The 10,618-nt window shown below is 50.2% G+C and overlaps 1 protein-coding gene across 1 annotated transcript in view; it reads left to right on the top strand.

Annotated features, from left to right (window-relative positions):
- Positions 1-3,408, top strand: part of Hoxc10 (homeobox C10) — a 5,218-nt gene extending 1,810 nt beyond the window's left edge. The window contains exon 2 of the mRNA XM_031357179.1: positions 2,295-3,408. Within this exon, the coding sequence (XP_031213039.1) occupies positions 2,295-2,572 (278 nt within the window). The 3' untranslated portion in view covers positions 2,573-3,408. The remainder of the gene's footprint in view (positions 1-2,294) is intronic.
- The last annotated feature ends 7,210 nt before the right edge of the window (positions 3,409-10,618 follow it).

Here is a 10,618-nt window from a genome sequence, read left to right on the forward strand (position 1 = left end):
AGCAGCTAATAAATGAGTGGTTGGAATTTTTCTGTGTGCGTGGCAAGCGATTTACTCCTGAGAAGGAGTGAGGCATTGGTTGGCTTTCTTTGTGATTTTTGGTTCAATGCTCAGCCAGAGTTCAAGCTCAGGGTTCAAGATTCATTTCTTCTGTAACTGAGGGCGTTCAGGACCCTTTGCTGTAATGGGTGGGGGGAGAATCAGAGTTTGAAACAGGAGCAGCATTGTGGTGCAGAGGGGAACGACTTTCCCTGAAAAGTTGGAGCAAAATCCACCAAAAATGGCCTAATGGATAGAAATAAACCCGCTCCCCAAGAAACTGGCTCCTAGTGATGTTGATGGAGGCCAGCTCATTGGTATAGAAGTAGATGAAATATTGAGAGCGAATCAGACTGAGGTGGCCTGAACCTTATGTGTGGTGCTTTATATATGGTTTATGTATGGATGCAACTGCACACTCATGCCTAATGGCAACCTGTATTACACACAGACACACACACATTGTGTTCCTCTACACACACTCACACATGCACATGCACTCTTTTGGCGCGCAAAGGCAGAGCCTTACCCTCTCGGATCTACTCTGCAAAGATAGCCTTAAGTCAGTCCTTAGAGACTTTGACCAGAAGACAGCCATGGCTGTGCTTGTGAAGATGAATGAGTAAGGCACCCATATAACACACATGTCATGTCGTTATGGCTCATGTGTCATGCAAAGGTTTAATTTTATTCCTTCACCATAAACCCTAAGCTGGACTGGGGTGGAGGGTAGAAAAAACTTTGTCCTAGACATATCAAAAAGCAAAGTCAAGGTTAACAAGTCTACCTTCTAAACCCAAACTACACCGACTTTGATAGACTCCCCCTTCTTTTCCTGTTGTCCCCCCAGTAATCTAAGCCTTTCTATCCCAAACTAACACCTAGAGGTTACCCTTTGTGTTCCCCTTTCCTCCACCCCTTTTTGGTGTTTTCACCAGGCCAGAGGCAATGAGCTTTTGGCTAAGGTCCACTTGTAATTCCTTTCCTCCTCTTAAAACCCAACAACCCCAATAAAAAGTAAACAGGATAGAGTTAGATGTGGAAAGCCTGTAAACAGTTTCCAAGAAGCTGCAGGTGCAGAGATTTGAGAATAATTAAAGACATTGATATTTTCTAGACTACAGCCTCAAGTTTGCTCTTTTCTTTTTTTCCCCCCTGCTGTTTCCTGGTTGCCCTAGGGAGCTCTCCTCACCACCAATCCAGACAAAATCCAGGACCCAGAAGGCCCACTTGGCATAATGAAGAGAGAAAGCAGAGTGTACACAGGGTTGTCAGCAAAGTTATTTTCTAGGTACCCGCTCCCTAGTCTTTGGACTTTCTTTTTTCCTGTTTAAAGGGTGGCCATGTTCTATACTGTTACTTGAAGAGCAAGGCTGATCCATTTCAACAAGAATACGTAGTAGAAAGAGAAGCTAACAATAAGACAATAGAAACACATATATTATGGCATCTTCTCATATATGTAGATATTTATCCACATCCCTCCTGTGTATATAGATATGTAGGTGTGTGTGTATTTGAAATCTACCTACACATAAACTCTAGGGGACGACAATACCTTGGGATGTCTGCCTATCTTAGCCTTAAGTTCTCTGGTCAGAGGAAGTTGTCTAAGCATCCCTTAGCATGCCTCAGAGCTGTTGCCCCTGACCCCTGCTGCTTAGACAGGTTTCCTTGACTCAGTTATACCTGAAGCATATAGGCAGCAAAGGAGATAGCAAAGGGAAGCTCTAACAAGATAGTAATCCTGTGGAAATTCAGGTGAGAATAAGAGTTGGGGTCTAGTGCAGGAATTCCAGAGACAGGGGCAGAATCTCTCAACAGATATGAAAGAAATTTAAGCTCTTCGGGAAATGACTCTGAGCTGTGGGGCAGCCTCTGCATTGAAGATGCCTTTTCTGGCTGGCTGCAGTTTTCCAGAGCTGGAGCAGAACAGAATTGAGAGAAAGCCTGGAGAGTGTTAAGGCAAGCACTAGAATCAGGGAAGGCATTCAGAATCTGTTAGAATATGGTGGGCTTGACTAATTTAAATTTAGCAAACATTTTGAACATAAAAGCCTCTTCTATTTCTTCCTTGTAAGTATAGACCCCTAAGACATTTCAAAAGCCCAAGAGAACCAGTCCCCAAGCCAGTGAGGCTAGAGCAATTCCCTTCTGCTTCTTCAGCCACTCTCTGCCCAAGCAGGCTTCCAAAAGCTGAACCAAGGTCTTGCTTCTTCCAGGGATACTTATGTAAATAATGTTATTTTTAACAGAGGAGATAAAGGCAGAAAACACCACAGGAAATTGGCTGACAGCAAAGAGCGGAAGGAAGAAGAGGTGTCCCTATACTAAACACCAGACGCTGGAATTGGAGAAAGAATTTCTGTTCAATATGTATTTGACGCGAGAGCGCCGCCTGGAGATTAGCAAGACCATTAACCTTACAGACAGACAAGTCAAAATCTGGTTTCAAAATCGCAGAATGAAACTCAAGAAAATGAACCGAGAGAATCGGATCCGGGAACTGACCTCCAATTTTAATTTCACCTGAGCCAGCGTCATCTCCTCCCCCTCCCTTTCTCTCTTTTCCCCGCCCCTCCTCCCTTTGTGCCTGGTGATATATTTTTTTCCCTCCCTGAGTATAAATGCAACTCGCTTGCAAAAAAAAAAAAAAAAAAAAAAGGCAAAGACCTCAGACTCTCCTTCATAAGGGACCTATGGTTCGTGCTTCGAGGATGCTTCCACCTAAAGCATGAAAATGGGGTGCTGGGTTTTGGGGTGTTGTGTGTGCCCTCATAGATGGGGTGGTAGTATGGCTGGTGTGTGTCAACTCCTCAGTCACCCATGCACTCACATGCAGCATTCTGTTCTCCATGCAAAGTTGAGGTCAACTCCACCGATTACAGGGGAAAGAAAGGGGGAAAATCAAACAGAGAGGGTAGGTAACCTCATAGAGCACAGCTAGAATTGCTCCTTCCTTGCTGCATTTCCCCCTTAGAATAATAGATAGTCTTGAAAGTTCGGGTAGTATTTGTGTTTGTCATAGCGTACCCAGTGTCTAGACTAAACCCTCCGTCTTTCCCTCCCAATGGCTCTGAGAATATGCTTGAAGTATTTGTACTGCTTTCTGCTTTTCTCCTACCCTTCCCAACACACTGTATCTCTCTCATCCTAACATCTCAGAAATTCCAACCAGAAGAACAAAAAAATAAAAAATAAAAAATAGAGCATAGCAAAGTAAAAACAAATTCCACCCCCCCCCAAGTTGTCCTGCTCCTGTCTGGGAGTTGTGTTATTTAAAGATATTCTGTATGTTGTATCCTTTGCATGTAGCTTCCTTAATGGAGAAAAAAATCCTAATAAATTTCCGGAATCTTAATCCTCAAATGGATGGTTTTTTTGTTTTTAGTGGCTTTTTTTTTTTTAGCGACACCCCCTCCCCCAAAACACTGAGTGTGTGGATATGTGTGTGTTTCGTGTTTGACTCATCTCCTACAGCCTTTCCAGAATGTCTCTTGGCGGGTTTAATGTAAGTGAGGGACCATAACGTTGATTTAAATATTATCCAGGTGACCACAATAAGTCAAGGTCATAAAACAGTAATGTCAGGACGGTCTTGGTGCGCGCGAGAGGTGGATTTTATGATCTGCAAATATAATGTGGTACTGCAGTAAAAGATGCATTTAAAGGTGACTGGAGGAGGGAAAGAGGCAGAGAGCAAACTGCAATCTTGAGGAGCAGACGGATCTGATTGCCTTCGGTACTGGGGCTGGATGCACCCCACCACTGCTGGGGGGGGTACCTCAGGAACCCCCACCCACCTAAACAGAGGAATAAACTTAACTGCCAGAGGGGCACGAGGAGTTAAGCCCCCGCCCTCGACAGCAGCTTACAGAAACGCCAGCAGCAGCAAGAGAAGGAGGAGTCGGCGACAAGGTAAGAGAATCGGTTTCTTGTTCTTCTTTTGGCGGTCGACTGAGGACTAGCCGCGTCCCCAGGTGCCCGGAGAGCCGCGCGTAGAGCACGGAGGAAGGTGTTTCGGGCATCTGTGTTTTCTGAGAGACCCGGATTTTCCTTGTGGCCGCCGGCAGTGGAGGGCAGCGGCTATGGGCTCCCTCTCCTCCCCTCCCAGGCCTACTGCCGCCGTGGGGTTCGGTGGTTAAAGGGGTAAACTGGTGGTTTTGGCTTCTTTATCTTTGAAGGCACTTAGGGGCGTCTGGAGATCCACCCATCAGTTTAGGTGTCTCCGTCTGGTTGTCTGGTTGTAAGGTTGGAGCTTGAAGCTTGGGTTTTCTTGCGTTTTGCTGGTGTTGGGTGTGAGCCTTGTCCACGTTCTTCGTCTTAGGTTCTCAGGCTGTAGGGATTTGCCAGACAAGTGGCCTGACTGGAAGTGGATCCTGAGCACAGACGCTGTGGTCTAGACACCTATATTTGTTGAGAAGCCTGAGACAGAGTCTGGGAGAAGAGTAGAGGAGAGCCAGATGGACAAGACAGGGGACCCAGCTCTAGAGTGGAAGAACGATCCAGCTTCCCCCAGGGCCAGGGCCAGATGCAGGGGGATAGCTCTACTGCAGTACTGGGGGTGGGGCAGGGATTTGGCAGCTAGAGGTTCCTTTCACCAGATCTTCCCAATGCAACTTGCTTATACCAAAAACTAATGGAGACTATCAGACCCTCAACCCACCCAGCTACCCAAAGTCCACTCTCTAGTCCTTAGGGAGGTAGTAAGGGTGGAAAGGGGATCGGGCTGAATTTCTTCCTTCCCCAAGCCCCTTCCCTTCTTCTTTGGATAGATGCAAAGCCTAAACTCCCGGCCCTGCTTGCTCAGCTGATCTGTGGCTTAGGTAGTTTCATGTTGTTGGGATTGAGTTTTGAACTCGGCAACAAGAAACTGCCTGAGTTACATCAGTCGGTTTTCGTCGAGGGCCCCAATCCACCTCCCCTAACCCTTCCTTCCTCTGTGGGGCTGCCCCATCACCCATCCCAGATAGGGCAAAATAGGTGCAGACTGAGGAGGTCAGGCTGTGAGTGGGGCCATGGGACAAATTCTGGACAGCCCTGCTTTACAACCGTCTCCCCCTCAGCCTGTCCCAATCTTTGGAACAGAGGGAGAGGGTTTCTCCTCCTCCCCCCCCCCCCAGTAGCTATTGTCTCCTGTGCCCAGCTGATAGAGACAGACAAAGAAGGTCCAGCCAATTCCAAGGAAATGCAGGAGTTTGAGTTTGGTCTGGTGGGCCAGCTTAGTTGAGGAACAGGGTGGGGCAGTCATTAAAGGACAGAAAAGCTCCTAGAAAGAGGAGGGGATCTCTGAAGTCTCTCCTTGCTACCTCTAAGGAGAGAGCAGTTCTCCTTTGGAAAGTGAGGATGTTGATGTTCAAAGAGTTAGAGAACTCTGAGAACAGTAGTCTCTTCTTCCCTCCATAGCTCCATCTCCAGGGAAAGGATGGATATGGGAAGTGAGTAGGTTAGTGGAGAAACACCAAGTCCAAGTCGAAACCTTCCTTAACACACCCTGTTGGGGGCAAAAGCCCAGCTCTGGTCTGTCTGTCTGTTACCGGTAGGCCTTGGTCTGTGTGTTTGCCTGTCTGAGACTGCTAGGCATTTGCCTGTCCTTGTGTTCTGTAGAAATGTCTGGGTAAACAGATGCTGCCAGCGCCCACCGCCCACCGTTACCATATTGTTGAGAAGGCTGTTGGCTGATGGTAGGGGGCGGAGGGGAAAAGAATGGGGCAGAGGAAGATCTGAGCAATGAGAAACTTCACAGACCTCCTCCACTCTGTTCCCTTAGGCCTTCTTAATTCTAGGCTTGGTTTGTCAAGTGAGGATCTCGGAAAAACGTTTTCTAGTCTTCAGAGGAAAAAATGGGGGTGGGGGTGATCTGGGAAAAGGGGAAACCGGCAGCTCTGTTCTCAGAGACTCTGAAAAGGAGAAAGCCAAAGGAGGCCAGATTCTTGTGGCTCTTTTGTAATTATGATTATGAAAGCAGGGAGTACAACCATGTCTCTAGCAAACTATCATGGAGAATTCTGTATTCTCAACATGCTGTCCTGGAAGAAAAGACTGTGACTTTAAATTCATTACATGTCTATATATAGGTCTCTTTTTCTATCTGTCCCTTGTAGGCTTTCTGAAATACTCCCCCCCCCCGTGTGTGTGTGCATGCACGCGCGTGTGAAATTCATTTTGACTTCCATGGACATTGGAGAAGAAGATGGGAATAGACTCTCCCCCCTTTCCAGCTGAATTGTCGGTCCTATCTGTTCTCCATCCCTTTGTGTGAGGAAAAGTATTTAAATCTCTATGGCTCCCAGGGAAATGGGGAGGTTTCCAGAAAGACAGGCCAGCTGGTGAAGGGAGATATGTAAGGGAATCAATCCCCTAGTTTGGGAGCCCATATAGTCTCTAACTTCAGAATCTCCAAGGCACACAGGCAGATTGGGTAAGGAGAGCCTCGGGTTGGAGTAAGGTGTTCAAGAGCTCTTGGCTTAGAGAAATCGCCCCGATGGGCCGAAATTTATCAATACAGGGCTTCTATGCCTTGAGTCACTTTGCCCCTATTTCCATTTCAAAGATGATGGGTTTAAAGGAGGTGGCCACAGAGTCAGGGGTCAGGGCAGTCTCTTCTCTAGATCTAGAGAAATGGGGCAAGGTCTCATAGGGCCAAGGTGAGGGCCAGTCTGATGGTCAGAGTCCACCCCGGGGGCCCTGGGACTGTGGATCATGGCTAAGGCGATGGTAATTATTTATTCGCTTCGCTGGAAGGGAGTCTTCAGAAGGAACAGCGTGAAAAGGAGGGAAAAAATTATCTCTCTCGTCTGAGGATATTAAGATGAATTTTTATTTCTTAAAGGACCCTCCCCGCCGAGAGCACATAAGCGTAAACTTAATATATGCTCCGCAGCCCAACTCTAGAAATCGCAATAAAAGTTAAAACCTCCCCTACTGGTTTTTTTTAATTATGATATGGGAAAGAGGGGCAGGATTTATAGAGCTGAACTCTCGGCGTGTGTTTGAGACTTGCGGGAGAAGGAGGAAAAGGCAAGAGCTCGCCAAGGAGAGCCCTGATCTCTGAAATGTCTCGCCGGCAGTGGGGGCTTAGCTCAGCCCAGTTAATCCGCTGTGGTCTCCCTGGGACCTCACCCCAGCAGTCCGCCTTGCTTCGGCTCACTCGCTGGAAGATGCAGCCCTTCTTGAGAACAGGTGACGTGAAGGCGGCAAGCGGGGATAGGGGAAGTATAAATGGGAAGACTAGCGCACAGAGCTTTGTATGGGTCCTTGCTGGGGACGAGGTTAGCCCAAGTGTAGCTCAGCGGATGGCTGGACTCGGAAGGGTGTCCGGGCAGGGCACAAGAGCAGGGACAAGGTGGACTGTGTGTGGACATCGACCACAGACTGAGCAGAGCGGACTCTTGGTCTGTGGTCAGCGGCGAGCCAGGCAACCGGATGTTGAATCTGTAGGATGGACCTTGAGGTCTGTTGGGTGTTTGGGCTGCGGGGGGGGGGGGGGGGGGCGCGGCAACCAGGAGTATTGAGGGAGTGTGCAGTGCGCGGGGCACGGCGGTCAGCTTGGGCGAGGCTGTAGGCCCCGCACATCTCTGCGGCTGATGGGTTATGTCCGGGACGACTAAACTAGGGTTGAACCAATGATTAGAGCATGAAAATAAATGCAGTTATGTGCCCCCCTCCCCGTATACTCAGTTCTTTCTTTTCTTCTTCCTCTTTTTTTTTTCCTTTCGGAGATACCTGGATTTGGTCCAGAGCAGGTTGTCCGCGGGAGGGCCCCGCGAGCGGCAGCGTGCGAGGGAGGGAGGGAGGGCGAAGGAGGGAGGGAGGGAAGGAGGGCGGGTAGTGGCGGCTGCGGTGGCCAGGGCTTCCCTCCCTGGGCGGGAGGCCGCTGCCCTGCCTCTGTGGCCGTGGGGAGCCAAGAAGCAGGTAATGGAGGCTTTCTGAGGCGGGACTGCACCAAGCCCAAGGTACCAAGTCTTCCCGGCCTCTGCTTAAGGTCCTGGCGGGAGAGAAGGTAGGGAGATCGGCGCCCCACCAGGCCTGGCAGGGAGGCCTCGGGGGGGATGTTCAACCTGTGTATGATTTCAGTCTCACACTCATGTTGTGAGTCTGTCTGCATTGGGAGACGCCGCTTGCCTGTCTGTCTGAGACTTTCCAAACCCGGGCACTCCTTCCAAAGGCTCAGAAAAATTCGTCGTCGGAATGTGTACTTTCATTCATTGGATTCTCTGAAACTCGGCAGGGCTGGCTACGACAACCCCAGGTTGGGAGGGAGCATTCTTCCTCTTTTCCCGATGTGTAGTCCTTTGGCTCCTTGGTCACGGGCTGAGTTTTCCGGTTCCAGGTTCGCGGGTCGCCCTGATGTTTGAAGCTAGACAGCTTCAGTCGGCTAGGGAGGGCGGGGAAGAACCCGCGGCTGTGGCTCCTTAATTGTACTTCGAGCCCTTATTGTCTTTCCTTTCGCCACCTCCGCTTCCTCAGTCTGGGCTCCAAAGTCACTGCAAATTTCCTTGCGATACATACATCACACAAAAGATCAGGTAACAACGCGCTCAGAGCCACTGAGTCAGAGGACAGGGCAGCCCTGGTTCTGGGGCGGCTCCCTCTCCAGTCACTCCCCAGGCTGGAAAAACAGACTGTTGGGGGAGCCGGAAATAACCCCGTTTGCTGCGGAGCGGCAGGGCGGGGGCACCGGCGCAAAGGCAGGCCCGGCAGGCCATGGCGTTGAGAGGGCCACGTTCACAGGCCCTGGGGGTTTCACGCTTGCTGAGCTTGGGGGCCTGGCTCTTGGTGTGGTTGCAGAGATCCCAGATACCCACCTTGGGTGGGGGTAGCACGCGGGTCTCCTCGCAGCAAGCAGGAGAGCTCAGTTTCTGCTTCCAGATAAGGCCTTAGCCAGGAGGAGTTGTGTGTGGGTGTGTTTTTCCCAACAAAGAGGGATCAGAAGAGATGGGGGGGAATTAGAAGGGAACCAGGGAGGGGGCGGGGAAGGGGAGAGGGCAGCAGCGGAGGGACGAAATGAGCCCATTTCAGGGGGAGAAGGAAAATGAAAGCAAACGGAGTAGGGCCTCCTCGGTTCTGGGCGGGTGTTGAGGAGCAGAAAGCGGGCTCTCTGCCTGCGGCGGCCGGGATGGCCCGCTGGGGGCACAGGAGAAAGCCTGTTTTAAATTTAATCCGAACTTGACGGTGTAGATTGAACCGGAGGGAATTTAAATCATTAAAAGGGAGACACCCGGTAGGGGGAGGGAGGAGGATGACTAACCTATTTGTTTGTCTGTCCTTCCCACAGTGCTATCTTGACTGTGTTCTCAGTTGCCCAGGTTTGAGGTGATAGAGGTTTGCCCATCCCCCCTCCCTCGGGGGACTCCTCTCCTGTGCCCAGTGGAATCTGTTGGGGGTGTAAGGTGAATTCAGAACAATCAGCTAGAACTGGGCTTTCTTCCTCCCTCTCCAGCAGTGACTCCCAGCTTCCTCAAGTCTCTCAGGTTGCCCCAGTGATGCTAAGAACAATTGAAATGAGTTGTGTAAATGAGAGAAAGTCTTAGAATAGAATAAGAGATTCAGTGGGAGTAACTGAATCCCCAAGATGAGACCTTGCTTTTTGGCATCCCCACTTCTTTGCCCCTCATATCTACAAGCCTAGATTTAGGGAAAACCTGAAAGTCCCCTTCACAGCCCTGACCTGCTAGCTTTTAAATGTTGAAACATGAGAGTCATAACCCACATGAAGGACCTGGGCCTAGTGGCCTCTGGACTCCCAGTCTCTTCTCTTATCAGACCCCTTCCTTTAAGCTACCTCTTTCTAGGAGGCATAACAGAATGGGACATTGGTAAGGAGGGGCCTGTGGGCAAGGCCTGCTTCCTGGTCCACAGCTGTGCCTACTTCTGAGTGGGGAGGGTCTAGAGTTCTTGCTCCCAAAAGGAAGGAAAGGCAACAGTCTCTCTTCTGCTTCCTGGGGTATTGGAGGGCAGCAGGGATCCCTGTGTGGTAGCCCTGACTGCCCAGCTGCCACAGCCTCTGCAGGGTAGGCAGGCTGGGAGTACAGGCTGCCCAGGAGTTGAAAGAAAGGCAGTGTTCAAAATGAGGAGAGAAGGGAGTCTCATTACAGTCAAGATGTCTATAAGAGGGGCTTTTCCAAATAGAAAAGGCCCAGAGAGTCCTTAAGGACTTCTGTTTCAGAATGCTGAGGTAAAGGCAGACAGGCCCTGCTCTTTCTCTGCATAGTGAAGATGCAGAGAAAGAGCAGGCATGACGTCTCCTTCCTCTTCTATTTCTTCCTCTTTCACTAGAGTGTAGCCCAGCCCCCGGCAGCCAGAGTGACTGCTGGGCTAATGTCAGATTCGGTGTCCCAGAGGCCTAGTATACCCACCGGAGCAGGTCTCCCAGAGGGGATGGAAAGGAGGCCTCTTACTCCTTTGTGTCCAGACAGAAGTGGCCGCCGCGCCGGGAGCGGTCCTGCGGCAAAGCCCCAGCAAGCAAGAGAACTGCACAATGCCATGGCTGCTCCGCCAGCCTGCACCCTGCCCTGTCCTGCCTGTGCCTCATTGCCCCACTCTCTCCTGCTTTTTGAAAGCCTTCCTTTCCTGCTCT

Source organism: Mastomys coucha, unplaced genomic scaffold, assembly GCF_008632895.1.
Source record: "Mastomys coucha isolate ucsf_1 unplaced genomic scaffold, UCSF_Mcou_1 pScaffold11, whole genome shotgun sequence".
NCBI classification, from domain to species: Eukaryota; Metazoa; Chordata; class Mammalia; order Rodentia; family Muridae; genus Mastomys; species Mastomys coucha.